Source organism: Rhinatrema bivittatum, chromosome 18 (assembly GCF_901001135.1).
Source record: "Rhinatrema bivittatum chromosome 18, aRhiBiv1.1, whole genome shotgun sequence".
NCBI lineage: Eukaryota > Metazoa > Chordata > Amphibia > Gymnophiona > Rhinatrematidae > Rhinatrema > Rhinatrema bivittatum.
The window spans coordinates 2253926-2273966 of record NC_042632.1 but is presented as its reverse complement, the minus strand read 5'-3'; the positions used below and the strand labels follow the sequence as shown (position 1 = coordinate 2273966).

Sequence of the window (20041 nt, the reverse complement as noted above, 5' to 3'; positions counted from 1 at the left end):
TGATACACCACCTCTCTGGCTTGTGTACTTGTGTGCTTTCTTTGTAAAATAGAAAAGTGTGTGCATGAATGTCAACTCCACCCTTTGAGACGCTTTCATCAGTGTGCATAAACGTACACATGAAACTGGGTTACTGGCATACCATTTTGCACACTGAGCCTAGGTCCATTCTAGAACTGCCATTTATGTACATAAAGCCAGATTTTATGGGTGTAAATAGCTTTGAAAATTATCCCCCTAGAGTGGTTATTTTACATGCAAAAAGGAAAAAAAGAGAGCAAGATATATTTGGGTCCCATGATGGCAAATGATGAATGAAGCACAGAGACAAGAACCCTGGTATGAGGACCCTTAAATGTTAATTCATGAAGTAAAGATTAAAAGAAACAGATGGTATTTTTCTATGGGATTTTTTACAGACACAAAATGGGAGAAAACCTTTAGAACATAGACCCCATACTGTCGCTATAAACCCATTGTGATAACATTTTACTTCCTATTCTTGCTGATTTTGTTTGTTTTGAACTGTCACAATTTTGTATTGAAAGTCTGGGAAAATTTATCCACACCATTCCATCCTTCTGGCAGCATTCAGAGACCACCTTCAAAGGCACTGTGTTAAGACTGCATGCTGTGCAGACTGCGAGCTTTACGTTCCCCCACACCGCCATCTCTTCTCTTCACGCACTGCCTGCAGTCCAAAATGTGCAAAGCAGGTACACAGATAGGCTTCATCTACTACCTCTGGTTGCTGCTTTGTGGGGTTTTTTAAAACTTTACTGCTGCAGCCAGAAATAGGTTCAAGACTTATAGGGGAAACAGCAAGCATATCCTGAGACCAAGGAAGGGGAGCAAGAATTGGAAAACTTTTTATCACTTTCCTTGGCACCTCCTTGGTCCTGGAGTACAGTACTGAAGTACAAAGCACAAGGCTTTGGGCCTGAATTGGCTCAGAATACCTAAGGAGAGTAGGGGGGGGGGGGGGGGAGACAGGGAACCAAGTACATAAGAACATGCCATACTGGGTCAGACCAAGGGTCCATCAAGCCCAGCACCCTCTTTCTAATAGTGGCCAGTTCAGGCTGCAAGTACCTGGCAAGTACCTGAACATTAAGTAGATCCCATGCTACCACTTCCAGCAATAGTGGCTATTCTTCAAGTCAAGATGAATAGCAGTCATTGGACCTCTCCTCCAAGAACCTATTCAAACCTTTTTAAAACCTAACTGCACTAACCTTATCCTCTGGCAACAAATTCCTGAGCTTAATTGTGCGTTGAGTGAAAAAGAATTTTCTCCAATTAGTTCTAGTCCTTCTATTATCTGAAAGAGTAAATAACCAATTCATATCTACCCGTTCTAGACCTCTCATGTCATATTAGTGTTGTACAAAAGCTTGAAAACATGACATTTTAATTTGGTTGTATAGAACTGTGGCTGTTTTCTCTAGGATGCACATGATTACAATATGAGCTGATGGCAGCTCTTTTGTCAAAGAAGCTAATAAATATCCTAGGTTTGACATTATTGGCTGTACTATATTCCAGCTCTTCATGTGAAAAAATCAGGAGACTTGTTTAGCAAAAGACTGTTACAAGATTTTTAAAGAATTTTTGTCACATATTCTAAATTGTCATATGTGGTGTTAAAATTTGCTGTAGGTAACGAAAGAAGATACAAAACTAGAACTGGATACCTACAAACAGTCACGCCAAGGGTTGGATGAAATGTACAATGAGATCTGGCATCAGCTAAAGGAGGAAAAAAGAATTCGAAAGGTAAAAATGCTATTCTGATTCTACTTCATGCAATAGACACACACATGGCCAGTCGGTCTCTCCACGGCCAGTCTGTCTCTCTCTCACTCACACACACACACACACGGCCAGTCTGTCTCTCTCTCTCTCTCACACACACACACACACACACACACAGAGCCAGTCTGTCTTTCTCTCACTCACACACACACACATGGCCGGTCTGTCTCTCTCACACACACACACACACACACACACACGGCCAGCCTGTCTCTCTCTCTCTCTCACTCTCTCTCTCTCACACACACGGCCAGTCTGTCTCTCACACATACGGCCAGTCTGTCTCTCACACACACACGGCCAGTCTATCTCTCTCTCTCTCTATCTCTCGCACACACACGGCCAGTCTCTCTCTCACACACACTGGATGGGCCGTTGGTCTTCTTCTGCCGTCATTTCTATGTTTCTATATGTTTCTTTCAATCTCTCTCACACACACACACACGGCCAGTCTGTCTGTCTCACACACACACACACACACACACAGCCAGTCTGTCTCTCTCTCACTCACACACACAGCCAGTCTGTCTGTCTCTCTCTCTCTCTCTCACACACACGGCCAGTCTCTCTCTCTCTCTCACACACACACACACAGCCAGTCTGTCTCTGTCTCTCTCTCTCTTTCACACACACACACACACGGCCAGTCTCTCTCTCTCTCTCACACACACACACACACACACAGCCAGTCTGTCTCTCACTCTTCTCTCTCACACACATACACACGGCCAGTCTGTCTCTCTCTCTCACACACACACTCACATGGCTAGTCTGTCTATCTCTCTCTCTTTCACACACACACACGGCCAATCTGTCTCGCTCTCTCACACACACTCACATGGCTAGTCTGTCTCTCTCCCTCTCTCACACACAAACATGACCAGTCTGTCTGTCTCTCTCTCACACCCACGGCCAGTCTGTCTCAATCTCTCTCTCACACACACCCATGGCCGGTCTGTCTGTCTCTCTGTCTCTCTCTCTCTCTCTCACACACACACATGGCCAGTCTCTCTCTCTCTCTCTCTCACACACACACACACACACACCCACACACACACGGCCAGTCTGTATGTCTCTCTCTCACACACACACACACAAGGCCAGTCTGTCTCTCTCTTTCACTCACACACCCACACGGCCAGTCTGTCTCTCTCTCTCTCTCTCACACACACACACACACACACACACACACGGCCAGCCTGTCTCTCTCTCTCTCTCTCACTCTCTCTCTCTCTCACACACACGGCCAGTCTGTCTCTCACACATACGGCCAGTCTGTCTCTCACACACACACGGCCAGTCTATCTCTCTCTCTCTCTATCTCTCGCACACACACGGCCAGTCTCTCTCTCTCACACACACTGGATGGGCCGTTGGTCTTCTTCTGCCGTCATTTCTATGTTTCTATATGTTTCTTTCAATCTCTCTCACACACACACACACACGGCCAGTCTGTCTGTCTCACACACACACACACACACACACACAGCCAGTCTGTCTCTCTCTCACTCACACACACACACACACACACAGCCAGTCTGTCTGTCTGTCTCTCTCTCTCTCTTTCACACACACGGCCAGTCTCTCTCTCTCTCTCACACACACACACAGCCAGTCTGTCTCTCTCTCTCTCTTTCACACACACACACACACACACGGCCAGTCTCTCTCTCACACACACACACACACACACAGCCAGTCTGTCTCTCACTCTTCTCTCTCACACACATACACATGGCCAGTCTGTCTCTCTCTCTCACACACACACTCACATGGCTAGTCTGTCTATCTCTCTCTCTTTCACACACACACACGGCCAATCTGTCTCGCTCTCTCACACACACTCACATGGCTAGTCTGTCTGTCTCTCTCCCTCTCTCACACACAAACACACACATGACCAGTCTGTCTGTCTCTCTCTCACACCCACGGCCAGTCTGTCTCAATCTCTCTCTCACACACACCCATGGCCGGTCTGTCTCTCTGTCTCTCTCTCTCTCTCTCTCACACACACACATGGCCAGTCTCTCTCTCTCTCTCACACACACACACACACACATACACACACGGCCAGTCTGTATGTCTCTCTCTCACACACACACACACAAGGCCAGTCTGTCTCTCTCTTTCACTCACACACCCACACGGCCAGTCTGTCTCTCTCTCACTCTCTCACAAACATCATCCTTCGCACAAAAAGAGATTTCTATGCCCAAAAAATTCACAACTTCTCTTTCGATGCCAAAGCGCAGTTCTCTTGTGTCTTAGAGCTCATGAAACCCTCTTCTTCAGTTATCCCTGACGATCAAGCCCAATCCAGATGCACAGAACTGGCACAATTTTTCGAAAACAAAATCCTCAACCTAACAGCTCCTCTAGCAGCCTCAAATAGAGAACCCTCACCTCTCTACACTCCCCCCTTTAGACAGAAAGCAAACCTAGAATCCTTTGAACCCACATCTTCACTCGAAATTGAATCAATTCTCAAAAAGATGAAACCCTCCACACATCCGATGGACTCCATTCCGTCTAAATTACTGCTCACCATCCCTAATACCATCGCGAAGCCATTAGCAGAGATCATCAATTGCTCGCTAACTCAAGGATTAGTACCGGACCCTCTGAAACTTGCCACCCTCAAACCTCTACTCAAGAAACCGAACCTTAACTCTGCGGACCCGGCCAAATTTCGCCCCATCGCTAACCTTCCGTTTGTTGCCAAACTTATGGAGAAGATAGTTAACAAACAGCTTTCGGAATACCTAGAGGAACACAAGATTCTCACACCAGCCCAATTCAGATTCCGCAAATCCCTCAATACGGAATCCCTTTTAATCTCTCTGACTGACAACGTCCTCACAGGCCTGGTGAAAAAGACCCCCTACCTCCTGGCACGTCTCGATATATCTGCAGCATTCGACACGGTGAAGCACTCCATCCTCATCAATCGGCTCTCAGACATAGGAATTTCAGGATCAGCCCTCGAATGGTTCAGATCATTCCTTGACAATAGGAGCTTCAAGGTTAGAATAAGCAATAAAGAGTCTCACCCGGTCAAGGCCACACTTGGAGTCCCTCAAGGATCATCACTCTCCCCCACCCTCTTTAATATCTATCTTCTCCCCCTATGTCAACTACTCACAAGTCTAAAGGTCATGCACTTCATCTACGCAGATGACGTCCAGATCTTGATACCAGTCACAGAATCAATCTCTAACACCATTAATTTCTGGAATAATTGTCTACAGACCATAAACTCCCTCCTCACCAGCCTCAACTTAGTACTCAATACTAAAAAAGCAGAACTTATGATTATCACTCAGGACGACAACGCGCAGGCTGCCAACAACCTCATCACACCCCCAATGACCTCCTCCACACACGTCAGAGACCTCTGTGTAATTATTGACAACAGGTTGAACCTAAAAAAATTTGTCAACAATACAACAAAAGAATGTTTTCATAAATTTCACATATTAAAAAAATCTCTCACACGCACTCACACTCGGCCAGTCTGTCTCTCTCTCTCTCACACACACACACACGGCCAGTCTGTCTCTCTCTCTCTCTCTCTCTCACACACACACGGGCCAGTCTGTCTCTCTTTTCTCTCACACGCACACACACGGCCAGTCTGTCTCTCTCTCTCTCTCTCTCACACACACACACACAGCCAGTCTGTCTCTCTCTCTCATACACACACACACACACACACACACACACACACATGACCAGTCTGTCTGTCTCTCTCTCTCTCTCTCACACACACACACACGGCCAGTTTGTCTCTCTCTCTCTCTCTCACACGCACACAGCCAGTCTGTCTCTCTCTCACAAGCACACGGCCAGTTTGTCTCTCTCTCTGAAACACACATACATGGCCAGTTTGTCTCTCTCTTTCTCTCACACACACACACACACACACACACGGCCAGTCTGTCTGTCTCTCACACACACACACACACACACCCCCGGAGGAGCACCCGGGAGGAGTTTTGACGCTTTATGTCCGGGATGGCATAGAGTCCAACAGGATAAACATCCTGCATGAGACTAAATACAAAACTGAATCTTTATGGGTAGAAATCCCTTGTGTGTCGGGGAAGACTATAGTGATAGGGGTATACTACCCTCCACCTGGTCAAGATGGTGACACGGACAGTGAAATGGTAAGAGAAATTAGGGATAGGAGGCGATGTCCTTTCGTGGATTACAAACTGGTTAAAAGACAGGAAACAGAGAGTAGGACTAAATGGTCAATTTTCTCAGTGGAAAAGGGTAAACAGTGGAGTGCCTCAGGGATCTGTACTTGGACCAGTGCTTTTCAATATATATATCAATGATCTGGAAAGGAATACGATGAGTGACGTTATCAAATTTGCAGATGATACAAAATTATTCAGAGTAGTTAAATCACAAGCAGACTGTGATACATTACAGGAGGACCTTGCAAGACTGGAAGATTGGGCATCCAAATGGCAGATGAAATTTAATGTGGACAAGTGCAAGGTGTTGCATATAGGGAAAAATAACCCTAGCTGTAGTTACACGATGTTAGGTTCCATATTAGGAGCTACCACCCAAGAAAGAGATCTAGGCGTCATAGTAGATAATACATTGAAATCGTCAGCTCAGTGTGCTGCAGCAGTCAAAAAAGCAAATAAAATGTTAGGAATTATTAGGAAGGGAATGGTTAATAAAACGGAAAATGTCATAATGCCTCTATATCGCTCCATGGTGAGACCACACCTTGAATACTGTGTACAATTCTGGTCGCCGTATCTCAAAAAAGATATAGTTGCAATGGAGAAGGTACAGAGAAGGGCAACCAAATGATAAAGGGGATGGAACAGCTCCCCTATGAGGAAAGGCTGAAGAGGTTAGGGCTGTTCAGCTTGGAGAAGAGACGGCTGAGGGGGGATATCATAGAGGTCTTTAAGATCATGAGAGGTCTTGAACGAGTAGATGTGACTCGGTTATTTACACTTTCGAATAATAGAAGGACTAGGGGGCATTCCATGAAGTTAGCAAGTAGCACATTTAAGACTAATCGGAGAAAATTCTTTTTCACTCAACGCACAATAAATCTCTGGAATTTGTTGCCAGAGGATGTGGTTAGTGCAGTTAGTGTAGCTGGGTTCAAAAAAGGTTTGGATAAGTTCTTGGAAGAGAAGTCCATTAACTGCTATTAATCAAGTTTACTTAGGGAATAGCCACTGCTATTAATTGCATCAGTAGCATGGGATCTTCTAGGTGTTTGGGTAATTGCCAGATTCTTGTGGCCTGGTTTGGCCTCTGTTGGAAACAGGATGCTGGGCTTGATGGACCCTTGGTCTGACCCAGCATGGCAATTTCTTATGTTCTTAAGCTAACCAAATCGGTAGTGCAGTAATAATGGGAGACTTCAATTACCCCAATATTGACTGGGTAAATGAATCATCGGGACACGCTAGAGAGATAATGTTCCTGGATGGAATAAATGATAGCTTTATGGAGCAATTGGTTCAGGAACCGACGAGAGAGGGAGCAATTTTATATCTAATTCTCAGTGGAGCACAGGACTTGGTGAGAGAGGTAACGGTGGTGGGGCCGCTTGGCAATAGTGATCATAATATGATCAAATTTGATTTAATGACTGGAAGAGGAACAAATCCAAGGCTCTCGTGCTAAACTTTCAAAAGGGAAACTTTGATAAAATGAGAAAAATTGTTAGAAAAAAACTGAAAGGAGCAGCTACAAAAGTAAAAAAATGTCCAAGAGGCGTGTTCATTGTTAAAAAATACCATTCTAGAAGCACAGTCTAGATGTATTCCACACATTAAGAAAGGTGGAAAGAAGGCAAAATGATTACCAGCATGGTTAAAAGGGGAGGTGAAAGAAGCTATTTTAGCCAAAAGATCTTCATTCAAAAATTGGAAGAAGGAACCAACAGAAGAAAATAGGATAAAGCATAAACGTTGGCAAGTTAAATGTAAAACATTGATAAGACAGGCTAAGAGAGAATTTGAAAAGAAGTTGGCTGTAGAGGCAAAAACTCACAGTAAAACCTTTTTTAAATATATCCGAAGCAGAAAGCCTGTGAGGGAGTCAGTTGAACCGTTAGATGATCGAGGGGTTAAAGTGGCACTTAGAGAAGATAAGGCCATCGCGGAAAGATTAAATGATTTCTTTGCTTCGGTGTTTACTGAAGAGGATGTTGGAGAGGTACCCGTAATGGAGAAGGTTTTCATGGGTAATGATTCAGATGGACTGAATCAAATCACAGTGAACCTAGAAGATGTGGTAGGCCTGATTGACAAACTGAAGAGTAGTAAATCACCTGGACCAGATGGTATACACCCCAGAGTTCTGAAGGAACTAAAAAATGAAATTTCAGACCTATTAGTAAAAATTTGTAACCTATCATTAAAATCATCCATTGTACCTGAAGACTGGAGGATAGCAAATGTAACCCCAATATTTAAAAAGGGCTCCAGGGGCGATCCGGGAAACTACAGACCGGTTAGCCTGACTTCAGTGCCAGGGAAAATAGTGGAAAGTGTTCTAAACATCAAAATAACAGAACATATAGAAAGACATGGTTTAATGGAACAAAGTCAGCATGGCTTTACCCAAGGCAAGTCTTGCCTCACAAATCTGCTTCACTTTTTTGAAGGAGTTAATAAACATGTGGATAAAGGTGAACCGGTAGATGTAGTATATTTTATTTATTTATTTATTTATTTATTTATATATATATATATATATATACTGGTGTTCGATTTTACATATCACATCGGTTTACATTTAAACAAAATTTGCAGGAACTCATGCGTTACCTTTGTCAAATACATTAAACATTTAAATATGGGGATTATTAACAAGGGATATAAAAGAACATGGGGAATGGCTAACACTACGGGATGCACGAAGGGGTGCACAAAGGGGAGTGCCCCTTTGGAGTGCGACGCATGGCGCGCAATGCCTGGTGTTCTGGCGCCGTTTAACGTCCATCCCAGTCCTCAGTGACATCAGAGGTAGCGGGTCTCCCAATCAAGGATCACACACCGCCCCTCCCTTCTCAGTTCCAGATGGATTCTTTCACCTTTTTTTTCTTTCTTTCTGTCTTTCTCATCACTGTTAGTTATTTCAGGGAGCCCGGTGGTGATGGTATGTGGCATCCCTGTGCGCAGGCACCCGGTGTATACTTGGATTTTCAGAAGGCGTTTGACAAAGTTCCTCATGAGAGGCTTCTAGGAAAAGTAAAAAGTCATGGGATAGGTGGCGATGTCCTTTCGTGGATTGCAAACTGGCTAAAAGACAGGAAACAGAGAGTAGGATTAAATGGACAATTTTCTCAGTGGAAGGGAGTGGACAATGGAGTGCCTCAGGGATCTGTATTGGGACCCTTACTTTTCAATATATTTATAAATGATCTGGAAAGAAATACGATGAGTGAGATAATCAAATTTGCAGATGACACAAAATTGTTCAGAGTAGTTAAATCACAAGCAGATTGTGATAAATTGCAGGAAGACCTTATGAGACTGGAAAATTGGGCATCCAAATGGCAGATGAAATTTAATGTGGATAAGTGCAAGGTGATGCATGTAGGGAAAAATAACCCATGCTATAATTACACAATGTTGGGTTCCATATTAGGTGCTACAACCCAAGAAAGAGATCTAGGCATCATAGTGGATAACACATTGAAATCGTCTGTTCAGTGTGCTGCGACAGTCAAAAAAGCAAACAGAATGTTGGGAATTATTAGAAAGGGAATGGTGAATAAAACGGAAAATGTCATAATGCCTCTGTATCACTTCATGGTGAGACCGCACCTTGAATACTGTGTACAATTCTGGTCGCCGCATCTCAAAAAAGATATAATTGCGATGGAGAAGGTACAGAGAAGGGCTACCAAAATGATAAGGGGAATGGAACAGCTCCCTTATGAGGAAAGACTAAAGAGTTTAGGACTTTTCAGCTTGGAGAAGAGACGGCTGAGGGGGGATATGATAGAGATGTTTAAAATCATGAGAGGTCTAGAACAGGTAGATGTGAATCGGTTATTTATTCTTTCGGATAATAGAAAGACTAGGGGGCACTCCATGAAGTTAGCATGGGGCACAATTAAAACTAATCGGTGAAAGTTCTTTTTTACTCAAAGCACAATTAAACTCTGGAATTTGTTGCCAGAGGATGTGGGTAGTGCAGTTAGTATAGCTTTGTTTAAAAAAGGATTGGATAAGTTCTTGGAGGAGAAGTTCATTACCTGCTATTAAGTTCACTTAGAGAATAGCCACTGCCATTAGCAATGGTAACATGGAATAGACTTAGCTTTTGGGTACTTGCCAGGTTTTTATGGCCTGGATTGGCCACTGTTGGAAACAGGATGCTGGGCTTGATGGCCCCTTGGTCTGACCCAGTATGGCATTTTCTTATGTTCTTACACACACACGACCAGTCACCTCCCTGGCCAGTCTGTCTCTCTCTCTCGCACACTGTGGGCTATGAGATTTTTTTTTGGGGGGGGGGGGGGAGTAATTATGTTGCTTTTATTTAGGCTGGAAAATGTATGTTCTTCTCTTTAGATCTTCTGGGACTGTTTCTTGGTGCCAGCAGCTTTGGTCACCTTCAGGATATTGAATTGAATTGTTTTGCTTAGAGGATGGCATTTGCCAACTGTGACAATATTGCTTATTTGGACATCTCTGAAACAGGGAAAAAGGTGCACTGACATGTTCTTGAGGCACTTCTCAAAGCGGTTGTACATGCGGATATAATGCAGATCTATGGGTGACAGTAGTTGTCTGCATCTTCATCTTGGTCACCACATCTGAAAGGATGTGGCCTCAGATGGACCCATTATCGGGGAGCGAGCATTTCTTATCAGTGTAGGTGCTATTGATAGCCTCACGGGCATGGGGGTGAGGGTGGGGTCTTGCTTTTTTGCATTCATTTGGTTATACAAGACACCATATCAGTGTAAATCTAAATGCAGTGAGAAGGAACACCAAGAATCCAAGAAATGAATCTGACCAGTTTGTGAGCGATACATGAAGACAATTTGAGAGAACATAATTTTCATAATAAGTGGGCCAAGAACAAGCCGATGAAGGCACACCCAAAGTCCCTTTGAGAGTCCGATCGTTCATAAGGGCAGGGAATCATTAACGCATGGTGGGCTGACATTCAGGGCAGCACATTTTTCCACTGTAGTAATATCAGTTTCAGATTGCAGAAGTTTTGCTAGCCACAGTGCAGGCAACTTTTTCTTCCAATTCATCTAAGAATTTTTCCTGGGATACGAATAAGGTGTAACCATAGATGCCCAGTACCACGGCTCCAATTGTCAGGCCCGTCAGCACGTTCCGGCTCCATGCCACACCATGGTGCCACTATGCCATCTCCACCTCCCACATGAATTCTCACTTCTCCAGGCTCGGCCACTAGCTCTCTGGGTCCACGGGCCGCGCGAAGCTGGCCAAGCTCGCACAGCCACCCTGCGCCGGCTTCTTCGCTATCTTCCACAACCGACCATTCTGAAGCTCAAGCCAATGTTCTTGCAGTAACGTGGCAGCTTATCCTTGCCGCCCTCACCCAGCAGCACAAGCTTCTTATTCTGGAAGATGGTGGGCTGCTGCTGCTTCTGGTAGGCCTCCCCATCTGTGCACATAGAGGAAAAGAGAAGCATGCTTTACTGATATGCCCAAGGAGCACGTCGAACTGGGAGGAAGAATCTGGAGGCCTGGCCCGGAGGGCCCACATGCAAATGCTTCACTTGTATACCCCTTCTTCCTGGCCCAGTGGCCAATCAGAGGCTTCCCCCCTTCTACCTACTCCCATTGGCAAGAAGAAGGGAGGAGGCTTCCCTTTGGCCAGCGGGGGCAGGAAGAAGGAAGGAGGCTTCCCATTAGCCTGCAGAGACAGGAAGAAGGGAGGAGGGAGGCACAACCGGGGCAGTGTGACACTGGGACACACCAGTTGAGAATCGCTGTAACTTAGGCAAAAATCCTGTTATAAATAAAATTGTGGAGATGCCAGGAGATCAAGTACTGTTGAATTCTTATGTGACAAGATATCAGTGATAGCATGAGTAAGTAGTGTTCTTGTGATTTTTGTACTATTAGAAGTCTTTTTTAAAAATACAGTTTAGTATAAAATGTATCACTTGTTTACAGAGTATCGAATGTTTCTGAAGTGCTCAGTGTATTACAATTCATTTTCCCAATGTTTGACACCAGCAAATGGCTGAGCACAGTTTTGGACTTGCCTGCTTACTAAATATGAAGTCACAACAGTGATTCTCTTGAACTGTTCCCCTGATGAAGGTGGACTACAGCCAAACAAAAGGGGTCAAATCAAGACATTTATAAAGCATGAGAAAGACCTGTGACAATTAAAAAAATGTTTTATTTACAGGGATAGATTTGCATACAAAATGAGATTCTATAAAATCTCTATGCTGAGTATATGAATGTAATATGTGGCATGATTGAAGTATGGTATTTTAGCATGGGAATGAATGTGCTTTGATTTTTTAAGATTCTGCACATATTAGGCATGTCTGAATAAGTTTTTGGTATTGTAAAATTATTTATAAGAGGATTTTGCACAAGTTACTTAGAAGATAAAGTATTTGTGAAGAGTTTTTCGTTTTCCCTTTTTCATTTTTGCATTGTTGCTTTATTAAGATAGGACATTAATTAGTAGGAAGTCCTTACACACACACAGAATCTAATTTCTGCTTCTAACCCTCAAATGTCCACTGCCCCCTCCACTTCAAATTGAAATTTGAAGTGGAGGGGGCAGTGGAGTATGGAGTGGTTTTCCTATCTGTTCAGTGCCTACCCTCTGAGTGCTGCTCAGTGTTAAACAAATGAGTAAGAAGACAATTTTCAAAGTTTTTTTCCCCTTTGTTCCCCCTTTCTCCCAATAGGGGGGGAATGTGCAGAGGCAGGGTTGAGGCAAGCTAGATGAATTAGCACGGGAATTTAATTTTGCATATTTCGAACCTGCAAAGTTTCCCTGTGCCTTCTGCCTGTTGCAGGATTTTCAAAAAGAAACTGCATGAGTTTCTGTTTGAAAATTGCCCTGCAGACTTGCAAGATCTGTGGGGTTTAAAAATTGGCCCATGAATGTTAAAATTAGCCTTTAATGTAAAAATTTGTTTTTAAGGAATTGGAGAAAGAGCTGGAACTGCAGACTGGAATGAAAACAGAAATGGAAATTGCTATGAAGCTCCTCGAGAAAGATACCCATGAAAAACAGAATACTTTGGTTACTCTTCGTCAACAGCTAGATGAAGTAAAAGCTATTAATTTACAGATGTTTCAAAAAGTCCAGGTAATGTAATATTTTTAATTATTGTATTCCTTTATTTCCAGAAGTTCACAACAAGCAAACTGAGGAATTTGTATAAAATGCATAACATATCCAGAGTAGCAGAATGGAATTCTTGTTATTGCTTATATTTATAAATGACCTGGAAATGGGATCAACAAATTTGGTGATCAAATTTACCGATGATAGTAAATTATTCAAAGTTGTTAAATCACAAGAGGATTGTGAGAAATTGCTAGAGGACCTTGCAAAACTGGGAGACTGGGCATGCAAATGACAAATGAAATTTAATGTGGACAAGTGCAAAGTGATGCACTTAGGGAAGAGAAACCCAAATTATAGCCACACAATGTAAGGTTCCAAATTAGGAGTCACCATTCAGGAATGGATCTAAGTGTCATCATTGATATAACATTGAAATCTTCTGTTCACTGTGGAGCAGGAGCCAGTAATGCAAATAGGATTATTAGGAAAGGAATGGAGAATAAAACGGAGAATATCATAATGCCTCTGTATCATTCCATGGTGTGACCTCATCTTGATTGTGTGCAGTTCTGGTCACTACATATCAAAAAATATATAGCGGAATTAGAAAAAGTACAGAGAAGGGCGACTTAGACAGGAACCCTGCTTACTGACAATCAGAAAAAGACTTAAAACATGGCTTTTCAAACAAGCCTTCCCAGACTCAGATTAAAAACAATTCTATCCGATATTCAACCTCCAATCAACATCTTTTATTATTATAACCATCCTGGTATCCTACCCCTAAGCATTATAATCATCCAGAATCTTCATTACTTATGATTTCTTCTTTATTGTTAAACTACATACTTGTACTGAACAATTCATTGTAAATCTCAAACATCCATTTTTGGAAATTCCTCCATTCTACAGGTTTATACACTATGTTAAAGTTTCTATCTTGTCTTCTTCTTGCTCCTAGTTGTACGACTCCTTGTTTATTGTAAGTGCATCTATATTATGTATAGTTCATATTATTTTGTTCTCTGTTCCGGTTATCACCCATTGTTTATTGTAAACCGGCTTGATGTGATATTATCACGAATGCCGGTATAGAAAAAATTAAAATAAAATAAATAAATAAAGGGGCTGGAACAATTCCCCTATGAGGAAAGGCTAAAGAGGATAGGACTCTTCAGCTTGGAGAAGAGAAGGCTGAGGGGAGCTATGATAGAGGTTTATAAAATGAGTGGACTGGAACAAGTAAACATTTACTCTTTCAAAAAGTACAAAGACCAGGCGACACACAATGAAGTTGCATTAAAACTAATAAGTGAAAATATATTTTTACTCAATGCATAATTGAGTTCTGGAATTCATTGCCAGAGGATGTGGTGAAAGCTATTAGTGTTAGCTGTGTTTAAAAATGGTTTGGGCAAGTTCTAGAAGGAAAAGTCCATAAACCATTATTAAGGTGGAGTTGCAGATATCCACTGTTTTTTCTTGGGATAAGCAGCTTGGACTCTGTCTATCCCCTGGGATCCTGCCAGGTACTTATGACCTGGATTGGCCACTGTTGGAAACAGGATACTAGGCTTGATGGACTCTTAGTCTTATGTTCTTATGACAAATGTAACCACTCCCATCTTCCCAAATCTTTCTCTGTATCCACCAGTGGAGCTTCATAATTCATTCACCTTATGTTAACGAGTTTTATGCTGTTGTTGCACTGTACTTCTGCTCTGTTCTTGCATGATCCCCTCCCCCTTTAGTTTTCCCTGTTAATATGTACTTTCAATCTTGTTGTTCAAATGTGAACCAGTATGATGTACCCACTAATTCCAGTATAAAAAAGTCTCTAAATAATTAATCAATTAATTAGTTAAGCCAAAACTCCTTATTTCAAGTAATGTTTTCAAGGAAGATTCCGGGTTGGTGAAGGTAAACATAAGGCAATCAGCAAACAGTGACAGTTTATACACCTACATCCCAAATGAAATAGCCTGGATCTGTACATTTTTCCTAATTTTTCCATGAAAGGCTCTAAAGAAAGGGCAAACAGCAGTGGGGACAAGGGATAGCCTTGTCATATCCCTTGCCCCACCAGAAAAGCCTTGGAGTAACCCCTGCTAACCCTTCCACAAGCTTTGAAACATTATACAGTGCCTTTATCCAAGATATAAAATGAATATTCAATCCCATCTTTTGCAATATTATAAAAAGAATCGGCCAATGAACTCTGTCGAAGGCCTTCTCTGCGTTCACTGCGTGGAGCATGAATGGAGTATCACACATTTTAGCCCACCACACCAGATTTAATACTTGGCGCATATTATCCATCGCTAGTCTCCCAAGCACAAATCCTAGTTGATCACTATGTATGAGTGTGGGGCTATCCCATCCCCCGAATCTCAATGCCAGGATCTTCACTAAAATCTTAAGATCGAGATTGAGTGATATGGGCCTATAAAAGCTACAGAGTGTAGGATCTCAACCCCTTTGCTAGGATGGTTATACCTGACATATTTGAACCTGGGGCTAATTGCCCCCCTCTCCGCAAATAATTAAACTTAGACACCAGTGGTTTTAACAACACCAGATGGAAGATTTTATAGAATTTTGCAGTGAATCCGCCTGGTCCAAGTGATTTGCCCAATTTCAATTCCTTGATCACCTGAGCTGCCTTTTCAACCCTAATTACCCTGTCCAGCAACTCCAGCGCTTCCCCAGACAGAGAAGGAAGCGACACCCCTTCTAAGTAATCATCAATAGAGGTATCTGCTATTCCCTCATCTTTAGAATACAACTCCTCATAAAATTGGGAAAACCTCTCAGAAATGCTCTAATTATGATATACAAATTTCACCTCCCTATCCTTGATTTTCAATATTTGGTTCTGCATAGCCTTCTCTTTAAGCCTTCTAGCCAGAAGGTGAATAGTTTTGCCCCCACATTCAATATATTTCTACTTAACCTGTTCCATCTAAAAAGCCATGATAACTAGGGATGTGCATTCATTGATCCATTTGTTTAATTCATTTTGGCCGTGTGTACGTATCTCGTGAACGGAAGGTAGGCATGCAAAACTCATTGTTTGAGACCCTTGGCTAGCATGGCATCCTGTACTGCAAAGGAAAATTAACTCAAATCAATTGAATTTTTTTCTTTTGGAGCACTGCGATCTATATCTAGGCAGCTTAGAGAGGTAAATTTAAGCGCTGTAAATGCAGATGTTAGTGGATTGGGGCTGGAGCTTGAGGTTCAGGCAGCCATCTGGCAGGATGATGTCGCTTTCTCCTCCAGGTATTTATATGTCTAATAATCAAATCACCCACTTTCCTCCTGGGCACATGGCCCTGGAGACACAACTTTTGTACGCGAGGATAAGGCATCACCTGGAGGGGCAGGTCATAGATTGAGTATCACTTCCTGTCACACCAAGGTGATGGTTTCTTCCCAGTTGACTTTGCTTCTTTAAAGCAGCACAAGGGCTCCTTGATTCTAGTTTGGACTGCTTTCTATGTCCTTGAAGGTCTCCTCTGTATACTTCTCTGTCTCAGCTCCTCTATGTCTGCCACTCTGACCTCCAGAGATCGGACTTATTCTCTGAGAGCCAGGAGCTGTTTGCACTAGATATACATATGCAACATCCCACCAACAGGTAGGTGATCATACATGTGGCATCTTGGTGCAAAAGATAGGATGGTCTCTAACTTGCTCCTGGACTTCTGTTTGCATTACAATTTTATTGTTGATAACATTTTAAAGTGATTTTGGAGTAGGTATGTTTCTCAATTTAAGAGGTTTTAAATTATTTGGTGTCTTTTAAAATGTAAGGTTTTTAACTTAATTAGGTCATTTGCTAGTTTGTGAATGACCAGCAACAAGACTAAATTAGGTTATCACTAAAATCAAGGTTAATTTTATATTCAAAATTGCTAATTGATCCCTGTTTTGAATATTTTTCTTCCAATAGGTGGTATCTATGTTAGAGAAAGAGAGCTTAGAGTAGGTGGGAGATGGAGATGGGGTTGGAATAATATTAGAGACTAGTTGACCAGAAACCAGTATTTTCCAAACAGTCTGAATTAGCCATGATGTCTGGGGAACGTCCTCCGGCCCTCTAGGTGGCGGAGCTCCTCAAAGCACATAGAACTTTGCCATGTGTGCATGTGAGTGTCATAGACCATGTGACTCCCAGCCTGCCTCAGTCTTGTTCTTCTGCACTGCATGGTGCAAGCCATCTCTTCACTCTTATTTACTGCAAGGGATTTACTCTTGGAATGAAGATCAAGCTGAGGAATGGAGTAAGAAACTGCACAAGGTAACGAAGATCTTCAAGTTAAGTGTAAAACTTTGATAAGAAGGGCGAAGAGAGAATTTGAAATGAAATTGGCCATAGAGGCAAAAACTCATAATAAAAGTTTTTTAAAATATATCCAAAGCAAGAGACCTGTGAGGGAGTCGGTTGGACCATTAGATGACAGAGGGGTTAAAGGGGCTCTTAGGGAAGATAAGGCCATTGCAGAAAGACTAAATGAATTCTTTGCCTCCATGTTTACTAATGAGGATGTGGGGGAGATACCAGTTCCGGAGATGGTTTTCAGGGGTGATAAGTCAAACGAACTGAACAAAATCACTGTGAACCTGGAAGATGTAGTAGGCCAGATTGACAAATTAAGAGTAGCAAATCACCTGGACAGGATGGTATGCATCCTAGGGTTCTGAAGGAACTAAAAAATGAAATTTCTGATCTATTAGTTAAAATTTGTAACCTATCATTAAAATCATCCATTGTACCTGAAGACTGGAGGGTGGCCAATGTAACCCCAATATTTAAAAAAGGCTCCAGGAGCAATCCGGGTAACTATAGACCAGTGAGCCTGACTTCAGTGCTGGGAAAAATAATGGAAATTATTCTCAAGATCAAAATCGTAGAGCATATAGAAAGACATGGTTTAATGGAGCACAGTCAACATGGATTTACCCAAGGGATGTCTTGCCTAACAAATCTGCTTCATTTTTTTGAAGGGGTTAATAAACATGTGGATAAAGGTGAACCGGTAGATGTGTATTTGGATTTTCAGAAGGCGTTTGACAAAGTCCCTCATGAGAGGCTTCAAAGAAAACTAAAAAGTCATGGGATAGGAGGCGGTGTCCTTTCATGGATTACAAGCTGGTTAAAAGACAGGAAACAGAGAGTAGGATTAAATGGTCAATTTTCTCAGTGGAAAAGGGTAAACAGTGGAGTGCCTCAGGGATCTGTACTTGGACCGGTGCTTTTCAATATATATATAAATGATCTGGAAAGGAATATGACGAGTGAGGTTATCAAATTTGCAGATGATACAAAATTATTCAGAGTAGTTAAATCACAAGCAGACTGTGATACATTGCAGGAGGACCTTGCAAGACTTGAAGATTGGACATCCAAATGGCAGATGAAATTTAATGTGGACAAGTGCAAGGTGTTGCATATAGGGAAAAATAACCGTTGCTGTAGTTACACGATGTTAGATTCTTGGAGGAGAAGTCCATTACCTGCTATTAAGTTCACTTAGAGAATAGCCACTGCCATTAGCAATGGTTACATGGAATAGACTTAGTTTTTGGGTACTTGTCTCAGGTTCTTATGGCCTGGATTGGCCACTGTTGGAAACAGGATGCTGGGCTTGATGGACCCTTGGTCTGACCCAGTATGGCATTTTCTTATGTTCTTATGATTTCATATTAGGAGCTACCACCCAGGAAAAAGATCTAGGCATCATAGTGGATAATACTTTAAAATCGTCAGCTCAGTGTGCTGCAGCAGTCAAAAAAGCAAATAGAATGTTAGGAATTATTAGGAAGGGAATGGTTAATAGAACGGAAAATGTCATAATGCCTCTATATCGCTCCATGGTGAGACCACACCTTGAATACTGTGTACAATTCTGGTCGCCGCATCTCAAAAAAGATATAGTTGCGATGGAGAAGGTACAGAGAAGGGCAACCAAAATGATAAAGGGGATGGAACAGCTTCCCTATGAGGACAAGCTGAAGAGGTTAGGGCTGGTCAGCTTGGAGAAGAGACGGCTGAGGTGGGATATGATAGAGGTCTTTAAGATCATGAGAGGTCTTGAACGAGTAGATGTGACTCGGTTATTTTCACTTTCGAATAATAGAAGGACTGGGGGGCATTCCATGAAGTTAGCAAGTAGCACATTTAAGACTAATCGGAGAAAATTATTTTTCACTCAACGCACAATAAAGCTCTGGAATTTGTTGCCAGAGGATGTGGTTAGTGCAGTTAGTGTAGCTGGGTTCAAAAAAGGTTTCGATAAGTTCTTGGAGGAGAAGTCCATTAATGGCTATTAATCAATTTTACTTAGGGAATAGCCACTGCTATTAATTGCATCAGTAGCATGGGATCTTCTTAGTGTTTGGGTAATTGCCAGGTTCTTGTGGCCTGGTTTTGGCCTCTGTTGGAAACCGGATGCTGGGCTTGAAGGACCCTTGGTCTGACCCAGCATGGGAATTTCTTATGTTCTTATGTTATTAAGAGTGCTTTGAAGCATAGCTCCACGCACAGCAGACCCCTCAGATCAGGTCTTGTGTGCTTTCGCTTCCCTGGCAGACAAAGGCTTACCGCCTCCAGCCGCGAGAAGCGTCTACCCTGGAGTGAGAATGAGCTTCCGGAGCCAGTTTCGGGTCAACGGGATCTCCCGTGTCTTCCTGATTTATCGTCTGTGCCCAGACCTAAGCAGTCGGGGTTACACCTTCAGGAGCCCTGGAGAAACGACACAGATTTGCTCCCAATGTTGAGGAGATGCACCCCAGAGGTCTGGACTCAATTATTTGTCTGCGGCACTGCCTCCTAGAGGCTGTCCAAGGGAACCCTCCTCCCCAGAGCCTAAGAACATAAGAAAATACCATACTGGGTCAGACCAAGGGTCCA

General features: G+C 42.6%; 1 protein-coding gene and 1 pseudogene across 4 annotated transcripts in view; one reads left to right on the top strand and one right to left on the bottom strand.

Annotated features, from left to right (window-relative positions):
- Positions 1-20041, top strand: part of RUFY1 (RUN and FYVE domain containing 1) — a 653398-nt gene that overhangs the window by 332385 nt on the left and 300972 nt on the right. For all 4 annotated transcript variants that reach the window (XR_003853338.1, XM_029583262.1, XM_029583264.1 and 1 more), the window contains exons 10-11: positions 1660-1776; positions 12976-13143. Coding sequence is in view for 3 of the 4 variants with exons in the window: in XM_029583262.1 (XP_029439122.1) it covers positions 1660-1776; positions 12976-13143 (285 nt within the window). In the remaining variant the exon portion in view is untranslated. The remainder of the gene's footprint in view (positions 1-1659; positions 1777-12975; positions 13144-20041) is intronic.
- On the bottom strand, positions 10385-11491 carry LOC115079790 (annotated as a pseudogene).